The 17,027-nt window shown below is 39.5% G+C and overlaps 2 protein-coding genes across 2 annotated transcripts; one reads left to right on the forward strand and one right to left on the reverse strand.

Annotated features, from left to right (window-relative positions):
* Positions 1-672: 672 nt before the first annotated feature.
* Positions 673-13,409, reverse strand: LOC116615698. The gene is made up of 13 exons (XM_048727975.1): positions 13,172-13,409; positions 13,031-13,093; positions 11,060-11,376; positions 10,591-10,674; positions 9,360-9,589; positions 9,192-9,252; positions 8,902-8,973; positions 7,151-7,279; positions 6,511-6,852; positions 5,937-6,014; positions 5,557-5,664; positions 4,754-5,030; positions 673-3,808 (listed from the first exon to the last, which is right to left on the reverse strand). Exons 1-13 carry the CDS (start codon positions 13,221-13,223, stop codon positions 1,803-1,805), a joined length of 3,819 nt encoding a protein of 1,272 aa, XP_048583932.1. The 5' UTR covers positions 13,224-13,409; the 3' UTR covers positions 673-1,802.
* A 257-nt stretch (positions 13,410-13,666) lies between these two features.
* Positions 13,667-15,865, forward strand: LOC5508737 (DNA-directed RNA polymerase II subunit RPB11-a). Its single transcript, XM_001629267.3, has 4 exons — positions 13,667-13,827; positions 13,941-14,030; positions 15,011-15,185; positions 15,706-15,865. The coding sequence occupies exons 1-4, from the start codon at positions 13,775-13,777 to the stop codon at positions 15,739-15,741; spliced, it is 354 nt and encodes a 117-aa protein (XP_001629317.1). The 5' UTR covers positions 13,667-13,774; the 3' UTR covers positions 15,742-15,865.
* Positions 15,866-17,027: the final 1,162 nt, after the last annotated feature.

A 17,027-nucleotide genomic window follows, 5' to 3' on the forward strand; every position in this document is an offset into this window, starting at 1 on the left:
GCAAGGGATAAGATGGTATTCGACGACCCTTCAATAAGAAATGTGCACCCTCTGTACGCACCAGTGTGTTCCACGGTCAGATAACCGTGAGCTGTTTGTTTTGCGTAAGACTTATTTATCCATTATACCAACCAAACCGATCCTCATCTCTACACTGTCACCTCGAAGGAAAACGTTGCCCCACATAACTACCTTTAAAAAGGTCTTTTTTTTTCTTAACTCTGTTGATGAACATGATTTAACACCCGGGCCATTCGGCAAAGTCAGCATTCTATGAAATACGCAGCTTTGGAAATTATATGTTATCAACCGTATTGATGTTACGGGATTTCCCAAATGGCGGTAATGGGCAGGGCATCTAAAGCCCTATCTACACTAAAAATTTTTAGTTGACAATTTTTATTTGCTAGTGTAGATGGAGCAAATTCGGCAATTTTAATGTGGTAACTATAGTTGCTCAAAAGCTAGCAGGTTTGCATTTTCTCGGCAATTAAAAATCGTCACAAAGGTGAAATTCCTAGTGTAGATGCTTACAAATATAGTTGTCAACTAAAAATAGTAAGTGTAGGGCTTTTGCTCTTACGAAAAAAATACAACTTATCAGCCTTGCTTTAGCTTTACAAAGACTGGAGTATTTGAAATAGTTATTGAATAAAACAAAGGAAGAACATATTGTGTACTGTATATTTATTTCTTTGGACAAAATAATTTCAAGGTCAGTTAAAAAACACCGACGGGTAAAAGTATATTATATTAGACCGTACTATAGACATCTAAATACATCCTAATGAAGCTATTTTAATCATTGTTACTCCTCTATAAATAGCCAATCTCATTTTATTCCATTAATATTGCTGTGCGTAAGATATTGTGCGATAAACTCAACTCATTGATACTGTTATAAAACTAGAGTTTGAAGGTGTTAATGCTCTTAGAACCGACCATAAGAGGAATTGTTAAACGAAAATACCTATTGATATATAGAAAACACTCAATTTTCTCAAGAAAAATAGAAAGTCGTTGCTTTTTGGTCTAATAACCAAATAAGTTCAAGGGTTTACAATTCTAAACATCATCTTTGATGTAGAAATATTAACGAGAACTTGCTTGTGGCTGGTAGCGCTCGGAAAATACTGTGAGGTAAAAACGCTAAAAATAGTTACAAATCGCCTTTAAAACCGTTTTTAGCGTATTTTACCTATTCGTATCAAGTCCAAAGCTAGACTTCGGTATAGCTGATTCTAAAGCAGATACATCCCATCTAACCTTAAAAAGAACTCTACAAAAACAAGCATCAGAAATGGCTGAAAAGGTCATCACACATGGAAAAATATGCCTTTCCAGAGTTCAGTGGTAAAGTTTTTCGCCAATTCAAGAAACAGTTGAAAAAGCAAAAACATAACTTTCGAAACACTGGCAAGCTCTAGATTCCATATTTGGTTGGCATGCCCGCGAACGAATATCCGGCACTTCAAGTTCTTGGCGCAACATAACCCCAATAGGGTGCATAGTGCTTGCGTTAATTTGCAGCCACCCCAAATAAAGTCTCGACATTTATCAACCGCTATGATTTTTCGCGGTTTTACAGGTCAACACTTTTGATTGATAGAAGAGAATTTGCAGTTGAACAACGGGATACGTTGTATAGGGCGGCCGCGCAGTAATGCAATTTTTGTTGGTATCTCATCTCCTACGTGTTTCGAGTTATTCTGCTGCATTCTTTTATAGTGTCCTAACTGAACTTCTACGCTATATACAAAAGCATTCACATGTCATACGCACGGCGTAAAACCGGCGTGTGATTACGAATTGACCGGTGTTGAGTTCAGTACTTGCCCAGTCTCGAGTAGAGGCTTGACGTGTGGAACAGATACATCAAAATTGTCCTTAGCTCCTACCGCGCATGCACGGCTGGCCGTATCAACACTAGCGCCTTCAGGGACAGTCCGATGACCTTGGGATGAAATCGGCTCCTCGATTTTCTCAGCGGAATCATTATTAAGTGGGGCGTTTTCGGATTGCTTGGGTAGGGTGTTTCTTTGTGACCCGTGGACCAACAGATGGGTGGTTGGACAAGCTTGGCCATGGTCGGGCTTTAGGATCTTAGCAGCGCGGTCGCTGGTTGCGGGGGATGCTGGCCTCTTACTTGGAGCGAAGTGATTAGGCGTTGTTAAATCCACATGATCGATGGCAGACTTTGATTGGTCAGGGTTTTCAGTAGGATTTGCTCTTGCTTCGTTTGGCGTGGACACTAGAGTCGGAGTGATTCTTCTCATTAAAAGGGCTTCACCCGACATTTGGGGCTGCTGGCTACAAGAGGTGTTGACATCACGAGATGATTCTCCACCTAACAAAGTGGGTACAACTCTTTTCTTGGAAGGAGGCTCAGTGGAACCCTCTGCCTTCTCACCAGACGAAGCAGCGGTGCTTTCACTACAAATAGCAGTAGGGTTGTCACTAGCCCCCCCTGGCGAGATAGGTAATGGTGCTATTCTTTTCACAGGTAAAGCTTTGCTTTTCTCTGCTGAATTTTCACTTGCATCAGGAACAGGACACTTCGAACCAATTACTAACGTTGGGATAATTCTTCTCTTGGGAGGAACTTCACTAGAATTTGATGACTGCTGTTTGGAAGACTCGGCGCTTTTATTATTTTCACATGGTTTTGAATCTATATCAGTGGGTGAAGGCGTGGGTACAATCCTCGTCTTTGATGGGCCCTCTTTTTGACGGATCTGGGTCACAGAGTTTGCAGTATTGTTATTAGTAGTAGTCGAAGATTTTACGGTTATATCAGAGGATATAGGTGTCAGGACGATTCTCTTCTTAGCTGGGGCTTCATTTGGCGGTGCGACCTTCTGAATTTCGGCATTAGAAGAAGACGATGGCTTTGTGCCGATATCAGAGGATATAGGTGTCGGGACGATTCTCTTCTTAGCTGGGGCTTCACTTGGCGGTGCGACCTTCTGAATTTCGGCATTAGAAGAAGACGATGGCTTTGTGCCGATATCAGAGGATATAGGTGTCGGGACGATTCTCTTCTTAGCTGGGGCTTTATTTGGCGGTATCTTTTTGACTTCGGTTTTATCAGAGGATATAAGTGTTGGCACAATTCTTCTTTTTGCTTCCTTTGCCTGCAACTGGCTCCCAGAGGTATTTGCATTATGAGTAGATAATGCCTTCGAATTAAGATCTGACGACTCTTGTTGTTTCATCTGATTTCCATCAGTCGATTGCGCTTGGCCAATCACCGACCTGCTGGCATTGGTTCCAGACGGTGTTTTTAGAGTCAGGTCTGTTGAGATGAGAGTTGTGGCTATACGGCGTTTAGTTACTGGCTTTTGCGGCTTACTAATGCCTGTTACAACCACATCATCGTCACCTTGACTCGACCCCAGGCTAGACAAGGCAGCAGCACCTATCTGCTCTGTAGAATTCCTTAAGCCACATTTAAGCGGGTCTGTCTCTAAGGCAGAGCCTGGATGCCCGACTTGGGTCAAGCTCTTGATGCCAGGTTTAGCTGGGATTATCTCCATGTCCGGTGCAGGGGATAGGTCCCTCGGTTGGAGTCGTCCCAGCATCCCGTACTGCTCCAGGATGTGATTTTGCACATACCATCTCTTCCTATCCTGCCGTCTTTCTTTCACTGCTATGGCCTGGATTTTCCGCTCCAACTGGCGTTTTGAGATGTGCTTTTTGCAGCCTTCTAAACTGCTGCATTTGTTGGACCAGAATTCTCTAAACTGGCGAATTAGCTTATTGATACCCATACTGCTGCTATGGACGAACTGAATCAGATCGGGGATTGCTACAACAAACAAATATTAACTGCCATTAATTTTTTAAAATAATATTTTGACTGTCTAAACCCCTCTTAGACAGACTACTCCCAGAAGTTATAGCCATGTTAGTTGTTGTGGGACCGCCGAGAATTCAAACCAATTTCTTGTATGGAAATAGCGCATACTCAATCATACCACCGTGACCAATCAATTCCCTTGCTGTATGCTGTCAAATGGCTTATGACGCCACAGTAAGAACATAACAGCTATCGATTGGTTTGGACGGTTGATTGGATAAGGGCTATTCCCAAACGAGACAAGGACTTTGGATTGGCCGAGGTAGCGCAACAACGGATTTGAATAACGACTACTTTGTTCCTTCGCACCCAAAGCTTGTAGTTAATTCATGTCCACAATACGAGTTTTTATTTTTTGGAAAATCAAGATAAAATGCTTATTGGGAGTGAAAATGTAAATAGACAAATTCTTCAAAACTTGGTTCCTCATTAATACACCAAAAAATGGAATTCGACTCTTCCAAATTTTCGTCTTTAATGAGACTTCTTCAGTCTGCGCTGAAGAAGTCTTATTAAAGACGAAAATTTGGCAGAGTCGAATTCCAGTTTTTGGTGTATTGTATTCATTCTTCTGGTTAACGAACACGACTTATTTGGGCTTTTTGTATTGGTTCGTCATTTAGATAGTGACGAGAAGATCTCATTGTCATGAGAGATCTCTTATGTCATGGGAGATCTCTTATGTCATGGGAGATCTCTTATGTCATGGGAGATCTCTTATGTCATGGGAGATCTCTTATGTCATGGGAGATCTCTTATGTCATGAGAGATCTCTTATGTCATGGGAGATCTCTTATGTCATGAGAGATCTCTTATGTCATGGGAGATCTCTTATGTCATGAGAAATCTCTTATGTCATGGGAGATCTCTTATGTCATGGGAGATCTCTTATACCTTCCTCTGGCACAACCATAGCCGCAGGATGCACACTGTCTGGAGTGCTTCGGCCTGTGAAATCCTCTGCCTGATCACCGCAATCAGTTCCCATGATACTTGAATCGTATACTAGTGTGATTGCCTCAAATCGCTGCAAGAGCTCGTGCGATAATGCATCTTCGCCCCAGCAACAACCCACAGCAATTGGACGCAGTGGCTTGAACTTCTTCTTGAGCTCAGCCTCCCAGGCTTTGGCTTTGGCCAACTGTTGCTGCTGCTTGCCTTCGCCGTTACCCTTCAAGGAAAAAAAGCACGTCAAAATTCATTTTTTCAAGTACCATACCACAATGGATGACATTTCCGCGTCTCTTGATATTTACGATTCTCGAGATTCTGTCGAGGAGGTACTGTAAGATGACACAATCTTTTTTTAAAATTCACATCAAAAGAAACCAGGAAGGCAAAAGCAACGGAAAAGGTTTTTTTTTAGTTTAAGTTCATTCAAGTAGTGGAGATCTTTTGAGTTGTGTTGCCGTTATATCTATTTTCAAGGATCTTAGTAAAGTTTTCGTGATGCAGGATTAACTTAAAAGTTCGCCATTAGAGGCAAGGCTAAAGTTAGTAGCTATAGCTGGAGACTCCCACATTAATTTGTTTGGCTCTCTTGGTAATTCGCAAAATGAACATAAAGAATAATATAGTTCCTTCCCTAGGGATGCTTCACAGAAAGACTTTACAGACCTCTTCATCCTCCTCAATGACCCCATAACTTAACATACCTTTTTATCATCTTTTTTGTAATACTCCTAACCTTAACATACCTCTTCATCTTCCTCAATGCCCTCATCATCTGATAAGTAGCCATGAGGGACAAAGAAGCCCTCGTCTTCATCATCCTCATCATTGTCTTCATTATCCTCATCCTCTCCCTAAACAACCACAGAAAATAATGATAAAGTTAACAATGCTTTTTCAGACGTTCTGCCTATAAATGGTATCTCATATTCCATATTTACAATAAAAGGAAACACAAAGCTTCACTTCACTGGAAGGAGGAAAGGAAAAGGGTGAAGTTATATCTCCAACTTAATGTTAAGGGGGGGGGGGGGTGGGTGTTCGTGGGGAGAGGGAAAATTCAAATTACGTATACCCATATGTTTAAAGGAAGGGGTCTGTTTATTTACATCCGGGCTTATTGTACCTCACTGTTAGACAAGCTTTCTCCAGGCTCCTCTTCTTCCCACTCCTCATCACTGTCAACTTCATAATCCAACAAGACCTGCAAAATACACATGCTCCATTGGTCTCGTATAAACATGCACAAATCTGCAGTAAACAAAATCCCACAGTACAAATGTCAGAGGTAACCTTCAATTAGTTAACTTAGCCACTAAACATCTAACTATGATGCAGGCACCATTAGGCATAAAGTAACAAGTTACCAAATGCCTCACAAGACAATAGTCTGAGAGTACAAGGTTTACTTTACAATCAGCATCTGGTGAGTGTTTACTAAGGGCATGTTTTTCCCCTATCATTCTGGAATGGGAAGGTTGGTAGAGAATGATCAGAATGGCACTCGATTCATTCTTCTACAGGTAGAAGATTGGGTGGAATGGCCTTCATTCCATTCTGGAATGGGAATGCACACTTTTTTTATTCTAATCATTCTCATTCCAGAATCACGAGTAAAATACTGTATGAAAAAAGAATAGGGTTTTCATCTAAAGGAATGATAGATTGTCTCTTTAGACCTTTTTTGTCAAGAATATTACCTCATCTTTCTTGAATGGATTCTTCGGTGAGATCTTTTTGCTTTTCTTTCTATGAGTACCATAGTATGCTGGTCTATAATTTTCTGCAAACTGCAGTAAGATAGCCTTCATGCATTTCTTCTTCTCTTCTTGCTCCAGCTCAACAACTGAGCTTCCATTACTATTCTCATCATCATCATCGTCATCTAGTGATATCATTGAGTCTTTCTTGTCTCCATCAACCTCCATAGGTACATCACCAGAGTTAACTTTTGTAGCCTTGATCTTACTTCGTCTCTTTGCTTTTACTAGTGGGGGTTTATTTGTCTTGATCTCATGCAGATATTTATTGTTTGATTCATCCTGTAGATGGCATAGCAAGAGTTAGTAATCCTAAAAGAAAAATGCATACACTTTCCTCCTAGATTACTTGCAGAAAACACTTTATAGTTTTCATTAAATCAAACCTGTGCGATGGTGGATCTAGGAAGGCCAGGATGAACTGCCACCCAACCCCTCTCTATACTCTTCGGACCAAAATTTTAGGAAAAAAGTATGAAAGCTAAATTCCACAAATTTTTCACTAAAATCCTTGATCTGCCCTTTTCTTAGAGAAAGCCAAGTGGAAGATGGATGTATCAACTAGATTACTCTTTTTTACCTGTTTTAGCATAACAGAGGTGAGACTTTGTTTTTGTGATTCTTCAAGTTTTCGCCTTGTAGTAGGTGCCAGGGTCATGAACTTGGCCACTTGAAATGGCTGGAATCTCTCTGTTGCCTTTGGAAGAGTCTAAACAGAACCAAAAAGAGAAGTATTGGCATAAGCATAGAATACAACAGAGATTGTAATATTGAACATTGTACAGTAGTATGAAAAAGTGGAATAAAAAGTTAGTGCAAAATGGGCTGGATAAGGTTAAATGGATGAGGTACTAAGGTGAGGTGGATAAAGTAAGGTGAGAGGTGAGATGAGGTGAGGTGAGATGGATGTGGTAAGATGAGATGGAAGTGAGATGGATGGGTTAGGTAAGGTGAGAAGGATGAGGTAAGGTGAGATGGATAAGGTGAAGGGGGGATGGATAAGGTAAGGTGAGATGGATGAGGTGAAGGTGAGATGGATAAGGTAAGGTGAGATGGATAAGGTGAAGGGGGAATGGATAAGGTAAGGTGAGATGGATGAGGTGAAGGTGAGAAGGATGAGGTAAGGTGAGATGGATAAGGTAAGGTAAGAAGGATGAGGTAAGGTGAGATGGATAAAGTAAGGTGAGATGGGTGAGTTGAGAAATAAGGTGGATAAGGTAAAATGAATGAGGTACTAAGGTGAGGTGGATAAGGTAAGGTAAGATAGGTGAGGTGAGGTGGATGTGGTAAGGTGACATGGAAGTGAGATGGTCGAGGTAAGGTGTGATGGATGAGGTGAAGGGGGATAGGTGAGGTTAGATGAGATGAATGAGGTGAATGGGAATGGGTGGGGTTAGGTGAGATGAATGAGGTGAAGGGGGATGGGTTGGGTAAGGTGAGATGGATAAGGTAATGTAAGATGGATGAGGTATGGTGAGATGGATAAGGAGATTGATGAGATAATATGGGCGAGGTGAGGTGAGGATGGATAAGGCAAGATGAGATGGATAAGGTAAGGTGTAAAGGATATAAAAACACCTAGTAAAGGACATATGGTGAATGGCAACCACCAAATGGCAGTTCCAGGACCGAAATAAGGTGGATAAGGTGAAATGGATGAGGTACTTATGTGAGGTGGATATGGCAAGGTAAGATAGGTGAGGTGAGGTGGATGTGGTAAGGTAAGATGGGTGAGGTAAGGTAAGATGGGTGAGGTAAGGTGAGATGAGTGAGGTAAGGTAAGTTGGATGAGGTAAGGTGTGATGGATGCGGTAAGGTGAGATGGATATGGTGAAGGGGAGGTAAGGTGAGATGGACAAGGTGAAGGGGAATGGATGAGGTAAGGTGAGTCGAGGAGAGATTGGTGAGTAAGGTGAGATGCATAAGGTAAGATGGATGAGGTAAGGTGAGATGGGGAAGGTAAGGTGAGATGGATAAGGTACAGTAAGGTTAGATGGATGAAGTAAGGTGAGATGGGGGAGTAAGGTGAGATGGATAAGGTACAGTAAGGTTAGATGGATGAGGTAAGGTAAGATTGATGAGATAAGATGGGTGAGTTGAGGTGAGATTGGTGAGTATGGTGAGATAGATAAGGTAAGATGGATGAGGTAAGGTAAGATGGATGAGGTTAGGTGAGATTGGTAAGGTTAGTTGAAATTGGTGAGTAAGTCGAGCTGGATGAGGAAGGATAAAGTGAGAGGGATGTGGTGTGTTAGGTAAGGTGAGCTGGATGAGGAACTGTACATAAAGTTTAATGAGGGTATTGAGTTGTTGAGTTTTACAGTAACATACCTTTGGAGTTGGGGCTGGTGCTGTGATAAAAAAGTTAACAAAGTTATTCTTGGCTTGCTCCTTTTTCTTCATCTAAAAAAGAAGGCAGTTCAATGACCGAAAGGCCGCAAATTACTGAAAACAAATCACATGATTAATCACTAATACTATAATTTAATGTCTCAGGTTCAGAAGCGAGTGAAAGCTGAAACCACTTAATCTTGGTCATAAAAAAAAATATTTGCTATTTCCCTGATACCTATAAGTGTTTAAACATGGACCAAGTGGTTGAATTTATCATACATATGTACCTTCTCCTCTTCTTCCTGTTTCTTTTTCTCTTCTCTTTTCTTTTTCTCTTCAATTTTTGCACTAAAAAATCAAAGAATAGATATTTCAACTGATACCAATTTTAAAAATTGAATCATAGAAGATCAAAAGCATCTAGTAGGGGAAAAATTAGTATGGATATTCCTTACTTTATTTCCTCTTCTTTCTTTCTTTTTTCCTCCTCCTTCTTCTCTTTCTTTTCAAGTCGGTCTTTTTCCTCTCGCTGTTTCTTTTCCAACCGTTCTTTTTCCTTCTTTTCTTTTTCTGCCTGCTTCTCTAATCGCTCTTGCTCTTTCTTTTGCTTAGCCTCAAGACGTTCCTTTTCTTTAGCAGCCTTTGCCTCAAGTCTTTGCTTTTCTTTCTCTTCTTTTTGCCTTAGCTGTAAAGAAAGACAATAAAACTCCAAACATGTACATACGTACATGCTAATGCTTTCTACACATGTGAAAAGCCCGTAGATGGGCTAGAAACTTTCTTATCTAAAAATAATAGTTTCAAATGCCTTTTAAACAGTTTCTAAGCGCTTTACATTTAAAAATCATCATCTATGTAGAACGTCTTAGAACTGAGAAACACAAGCTTCTCAGTAAGCCCATATTTATTTTATGAGTCAAACTCAGGCCTGATGAACAGAAAGTTACCTTTAATGTCTTGACAGGGAATCAAAACCGGTTTCAGCAAAGGTACAGCAAGAGATCCCATATGCAGACATGATAACACACTGAGCCAACTTTGATTCGTGATTGGCATGACCACTATGAGAACTCTTGGCTGGTTCTGATTAGTCAAAGTTCATTTGCCCACTTGTTTTTTATTTATTTTTTATTCAATTTCGACCAGTTATACTGGTGCGGAAGGTACAACAGAGGTAGGCTGCAAATCAAGTACCCCCTTGAGTGTTTTGTTAGTAAGCATTGTAAGCACTGTCACTGGGGGTGGTCACTGCCAGAGAGTTTATTGCGTCCCCAGTGGTTCTTTTACGTCCCTTTGGTTCAGGTTAATGTAGTGTAGCTTAAGAGATAGGACCTCTGGTTTAGTGTCATTATCCAAGAAGACTGGAAACACGGGAGAATACTGTAACTTCAACTGACTTGTGATACAAATTGGAATCAAGGCAGGAACGCGGAAAAAATTCCCAGTTTGAGCCAGGATTCGAACCTGGGCCATAGCGGCGAGAGGCCAACTAACACACTAGGCCACCCGTGCTTCCATATATACCCATCCTACCCTCACTACAAGGATGATTTACTGTACTGTATGTGGGAGATTGACAAACAATTTCTGTTTTCAGCCTTTCCTTTCTACTTTTCTCTTTCTGTGCACCATCTGTACCCTCACTAACAGAAGGATTAACTGTAGGAAAGAGGGAGATTTGCAAACCTTTTCATTTCTCAATCTTTCTCTTTCTTCTTTCTTTTTAAGTTTTTCAGCGCTGGTCGGTCTCAAGGGAGTCTTGTCATTAACCTGTAAATATGATAGCAATATGAAAGCATAAGAAAACTTTAATCATCAAGGTATGGAAGTTCTGTGCTCAAAAGGCAATTAACCCCTGGTTTCCAATCCCCAAAAGGTATTGCAGTTCTGTGCTCATAAGGCAATTAACCCATTAACTTTTGGCCACCTTGTATATAAATGTAAAAAAGTGTGAAAATAGACCTCTCCCATTAAAGGTTCTAAAAAAAAATTAGTCAAGTTCAGCTGCCCTTGACCCAATACAGTAACCCTTGGTGGAAGCTTCCAACAATGAAAAGCAGTAACACATGATTGGAAACCATTTCAGAGTTGGAAAACAATTCAAGGATTTTGAGTAATGGATACAGGAAATCGATTTAGCTGGATACAAACTTACAGCTTTGTTTGTCTGGGGTAAAGTTGTGCTTGGACTAGTCTTGGTTTCTGCATCAGCTGGAGTAGTCTTGCTTGAGGGTGTCTTTGGAGGAGTATGGCAAACTGACGACTGCTTTTTATCAGGTGGAGAGGGGGCTGCAGTGACAAGTCCTCCAGCCGGGGCATTATCCGCGATTATGACCACATCGCTATCATGTGATGCCGAGGGTGTGGGTTGACTAATGTTGACTGTGTCTGTATTCTTATAACTTCCATTAGGTGTATTTGGTGTTGAATTTAAGGGTTCAGTTTCGGCAGGGGAAGGGAAAGCTAAAACAGCTAAAAGAAAAAAGGAAGCATTAATCTTTGATGCCATGTTTTGACTTCCTTTGCAGTTCATTTTCAAAAATCAATCAAAGCAGGGATATTAGAGGTAATTAAACAAATTAAATATAGATATGAATACCCTATTTACCTGCTTATAATGCGCACACCCAATTACTCGGCTGATTTTCCAAAAAAAAAGTATCAAAATGAAGGACTTGACTGTTTGAATGCAATTAGATGGATGTTCTATTTATTAACAGCTCATCAGCGGCACAACTTAGCACAACTGTGAAGCATGAGTCAGTTTGCAGTTATTTCCACCATGTTGGAATCGCCACATTCTCTGTTTGTTTTTCAGTTTTCAATTTTAACAATTAGTTCCATGTATAATTTTCAAGATCAATTTGGAGGTAAAAAAGTGTGCATTATACACAGGTACAAAATACAGTAAGTGGAATTACAAGAATTCACCATACAAATTTCCCCCAATTTTTTTTACCTAATCTACACATATTGTGTAAAATTAACTGAACTATTTTGTGCCAGATGAGTCATTATCCTTTAGAATCAATGAAAATTCAATGATAAAAAAGTAGAGAAGCAAAAATTTCCCTGTAAATAAGTACTTATAACAATATGGCCTAACAATAACATATTGGAAAATCCTGAAACTATTATTTACAAAATATATATTTTATTTACCAGCTGGAAGTTCCGTATCGTGAAATTCCGTGACCGAGGTCTTTAAAATACTGACCGAGGCCAAAGACCGACCCTTAGCTGGGAAATAACATATTTATTTTTCCTCAATAGAATTTCCAACTTTGTTTACCTTACAGGCTTATGGTTGCATGTTCGTTAAGATTTTGTTCGCTCATGATCATTCAATAAACTTCATTTTGTATTTCCACACAATGCTTTTAAATCCTTCAGAAATACAGGACCTCCAAAGAAGACATTTGGAGACAATTTGCTGCTTTTTTATCCCAAATAAACATTCAGCAAACTTGAAATTGTTGCACGCATTGCAAAATCATTATGGCTGGAAATTGTCAAAACACAGGGAGTTTGAAGCCGATTTTCCATAAAGTCAATGATTCTAGATAAAATGACAAGTAAAATGCTGTTGTGAAGATCTATAACACTGGGAGTAAAAATTCAGTTTTCGATGGTCATTTTACAAAGAAACTCACTATTTCGAGCTTTGAAGGTGAGAGGTCCGGTATCGCAGGGTCCGGATCGTACAGGACCTCACGAGAGCCAATCAGAGCACGCAATTTGATGGATACCGGACGCCGAAAAAAATAAATATGTATAACTGTTTTCCTACTGTACGTATTATTGTTTATTTTTTTAGTGAAAATTCTTGCTTAGAACAGAGGTACAAAAAAAACATAGGTAAAAAAAGAAAGATAAGAATTATAACTTAATAGTATAATTAAATATACTCTCTGGGATTGGAATTATTAAAACGAACGCAGAGCTAAATGTAGAACTAAAATAATCCATAACCCTTTACTGGATTCAATGGACAATGATAGACGAAAATGCGTGAAGTCTACAGCATAATCAAAATGTCTAAAATCAATCGACCTTCCATTGATATCGTGTTAAAAACTTATTATCAGAGTAAAGCACAAATAAGGGAACCTCCGGACAATATTACCTTGTTTGAGACGCTTGCATGGAGGACTAGTGCACGGATCACTTTCACCAGAGGTAGAGGCATCTGTTACATCGATAGGTTTAAAGGACATTTGTTAGCAAGCGATGTTTGGTAGCGAAAAAGCGCGGAAGGCTCGTTTACCTGGCGAATTGCTCGGTGAGACTGCACTCTCTGTCGTCCCTGGTCCCCGCATTCTGTTTGATTCCGCTGCAAAAACTTCGTCAGCAGTTAAAATATACTAGCTTGACATTTATGTTATTAAACAAAGGATTCTAGGTTGGGGATCCAGCTCAAATAAGTAGAAAACTAAAAGTATCTTCGCTTGCTATGGTATGTGTCTTCCTCGAGTATTGAAAATTGGCGGGAAGTACACAAAAGGCTCGCGAGGTACTCTGGGTAAGTTTAGAGAAGACTTGAGATATACCACAGGTCCCCGCGTAAGCGCGAAGAAAACCACGCCTTTTCTTGTATTTTTTTTTTACAATAAATTCGGAAAAATAAAAACAAATTAAAACTTTTTGAATGTAAGTTTATAGTGGCATCGAATTCAGGCTGAAGAATAGAAGGAAGCTCGATATAATATTTCGCGGGCTTTTGGGGACTCTGTGGTTCGTTTAATTTCAAGAGACTGGTGCACACTTTTCCACCGCGCGGGATGCTGGGATCGGAAAACCATAATGGCGGTCGCCTAACGTGTTCGAAAGTTTCCACTTTGACGTTTGAATTCTTCGAGTAGACACCAGAATGAATGCCCCCGAGCCGTTTGAACCCTTTCTCTTACTAGATGGAGATAAAAAGTGAGTTGTTGTCGCCCTTTTCATACGATTTGTATGAGTGTTCTTACTTTCAGTGGCCCAAACGCATTCTGGCATCTTACGTTTTTGTCATCTAAGCTATTTACTTATTACAGGATAACGATCACTAAAGACACCAAGGTCCCAAATGCCGCGCACTTTGTCGTGAACAAGGAGGATCATACCCTGGGTAACTTACTGAGGGAGTAAGTTTTGTTGTGATTTCTCTGAATTATGACTCAGATAGAGTACAACCTGTCGACTTGAGGAAATAGAGATGTTACGACCCCCGTAACCCTCCCCCTAATAATCCTCTAAAGCAGGAGCGGATCCAGGATTTCAAAATGGGGGGGTGGATAATGGCCGCATAGGCGGCCTGTAACCGATCCAGTGGTTCTTGGTAGGTCACATAGATAATACTTCCAGCACTTGGGAGTACCTCCCCAGTAATTTCTCCAAACAAAATGAATTTTCATATTTTCTTTACTCAAAAACCCAATCCACCTCCCCTGTTTCCGCCCCTGTAAAGAAATATTTTTGTCTAAGATGCATGCATTATTGCCCAGTGCTGAAATTAATTGAAAGAGTACAGGGAAACTACCACAGAAGCAGTGAAAAATACATTGTTTGCACTTGAGTTTTGATAAAAAGAAAACCACAGCAAAACACTGGCTTCTACAGTATCAGGATTATTCCAACACTTTTGATGTTTGCATTTGTAAACAGGATCTTCAAGTCAAATTTGAATAATCCTGCATACCTGTCAACTCTCCCGCATTAGGCGGGAGTCTCAAGATTTTGGACCCCTTCTCCCGCTCTCCGGAGTTGAGCACCAAATCTCCTGCTTTTTACTTCCGAAAAAATTTTTCTATAGAAAATCGTCATTTTGCCTATTTTCTATTAAAATATTTGAAACAATAATCCCCTTGCATAGGGCAATTTATCTAACACCCTTGTGAGATCTATAAGTGGATTTGTTCGTGAGAGCTTTCTATATGGCAAACGCCTGCAAGGTTAAACCTACCCCTCCCCCAAAAAAATGAATATACCCCACCCTCCCCCCAAAAAATTCTCAAGCCTTGAGATTTTCGGAGGTTGAAAGGTATGAATCCTGTTAATTTTATAATCCTGTATGATCAAAAGGGCACTCGCATTTAATCATGAATTTAATCCTTTCATATTTTAGACAACTCCTGAAGGATCCCCAAGTGATATTTGCTGGTTACAAGGTGTCTCACCCCTTGGAACACAAGTTTGTGCTTCGTGTTCAGACGACATCTGATTATAGTCCCCAGGAAGCCTTCACCCATGCCATTACAGACCTCATCAGTGAGGTGTCATTACTGGAGGAGAGATTTAAGGTATACTCCTATTTCAAAAACAATATCAGTACAAACGGCAAATTGCAATTAGCAAATGTACAACTGGACTAGTAGATTGGTAAAAAGTGTTAAAGGCTTCCTTTACATTTCTTTTGAGGAAGGGATGCGCTTACCATAAATACTCATGTTAGAGCCTTGAGTGCTTTTTTTATTATTAGAGTTTCGATTGGGAGCTACTTTAAAGCAGGGTACTTACTTGAAGCAGGATGCTTACAGTATTTTAAAACTCAGGCTTCAGCCTTCCTTATATGAATATAACAATTATGTGTATAATTTTAACAGTATGAATTAAATTCAAGATAAACCATTGTAAGCTGGGCTTTAAAACTAGTATTTGGTATTTTGTGCCTCTAAATAGGTGTTTAGTCTAAAACATCGTATGTAACCTGGGAACTAAAATATATATTTTTTGATAGTTATATTTGTGTCTGTCCACCTTGATTAGCTTACTCTATAAATAGCCTTAATGACTGAATGTTTTTGTTTTTATTTTTGGTAGGCTGCTGTCCGTGACAAACAAGAAGGTATCGAGTAATGGAAGCGTTACATCGATGTTGAACTGAGATGTCTTCATCATTTGGTACACATTCGGCAGATGGGATGTTCTGTAAATATGTAGTTGTACAAAGATAATGCCAATAAATAGAAGGTCGAAATAAGCTGTACTAGCTTTCTTTTACAAATCTTAAGTAAAATAAAAACAGTGTATTATTGAATATTGAAAAGTAAAACAGCAGGGTAGAACAGTATGCATAAGGAAAGGCAAGTTACTCATCTTAATTGGACATACAGTAGTCGCTATTGCCTCAGCACCTTGGATGGCATTCATGGATTTGTATCGAATTGCTGCTATCGATTCAAGCTCGCACCAAATTTCCACTTTTCATCAATTTTTTTTCTGTCATCATTTAAAATATGTAATTGCTTCATGTTTGGCTTCATACTCTTTCTATATATCACCATTTGTAATCCCTTTATGTTTGGCTTTATAGTCTTTCTGTATATCACCATTTGTAATCCCTTCATGTTTGGCTTTATAGTCTTTCTGTATATCACCATTTGTAATCCCTTCATGTTTGGCTTTATACTTTTTCTATATATCATCATACCTTGCAATATCAGTTTTACAACAGGTTCTTGTTGGTGGTAATTTTTTAAAAGGGGAAGTGTTTAGTGTTGGACCCCACCCATAGTTCTTTAGAACTCAGATGACCTGAAAATCTTCACCACAAATTATACCAAAGATAGATAGAGCTTGCCACCCTTAAAATCCCCATCTATGAATTCTTTACTCACAAGAACCAGAAAACTTTAAAAAAGAAGTGGATAAAAAATGTTTACCCCATCCGACACAGAAATGTGACCAATCCCCCTATTGGCATTTAGCGGCAAGTCTGAGATTGGCTGCAGGCAGTCTCATAACTTTTGAGCTTAAAGGCAAGTCTCTTTTAAAAGGGCTTTTTGAATAGTTTTTAGAAAATTGCTTCACTTCCACATTCCCCAGGGTCCTCACACAAAGGTCTCTTGTACAATGCCAATTTCACTGATATACTTCAGTTACATACCTAGTTAATCACAAAATTTAAACCCATTTTTATCATGCTCATTTACCCTCAATTGACATAAAACCAAACATTTTAGTGATTTTTGATGCCAAAGAACACTTCATTTTTTATACCAAAATGTAAATACAATAAAATAACTTTCTCTCTTATAAGAGAAATTAGAATGAAATACATCTATTTTGAAACCAATTATCCACCCCTGGGGTTTCCTTATGTTCTGCAATCAGTAGTGACCCAACTGAACAACAATACCATC

This window comes from Nematostella vectensis, chromosome 5 (assembly GCF_932526225.1).
Source record: "Nematostella vectensis chromosome 5, jaNemVect1.1, whole genome shotgun sequence".
Classification (NCBI taxonomy): Eukaryota; Metazoa; Cnidaria; class Anthozoa; order Actiniaria; family Edwardsiidae; genus Nematostella; species Nematostella vectensis.

Coding starts and splice junctions, on each gene's coding strand:
- LOC116615698 (XM_048727975.1), bottom strand. CDS start 13,223: ATGCGGGGACCAGGGACGACAGAGAGTGCAGTCTCACCGAGCAATTCG. Junction 11,377..13,030: donor ATGCAAGCGTCTCAAACAAG/GTAATATTGTCC, acceptor TTTTTCTTTTAG/CTGTTTTAGCTTTCCCTTCC. Junction 9,590..10,590: donor AAAGATTGAGAAATGAAAAG/GTTTGCAAATCT, acceptor CTTTCTTTACAG/CTAAGGCAAAAAGAAGAGAA.
- LOC5508737 (XM_001629267.3), top strand. CDS start 13,775: ATGAATGCCCCCGAGCCGTTTGAACCCTTTCTCTTACTAGATGGAGAT. Junction 14,031..15,010: donor CTGGGTAACTTACTGAGGGA/GTAAGTTTTGTT, acceptor TTCATATTTTAG/ACAACTCCTGAAGGATCCCC. Junction 15,186..15,705: donor TACTGGAGGAGAGATTTAAG/GTATACTCCTAT, acceptor TATTTTTGGTAG/GCTGCTGTCCGTGACAAACA.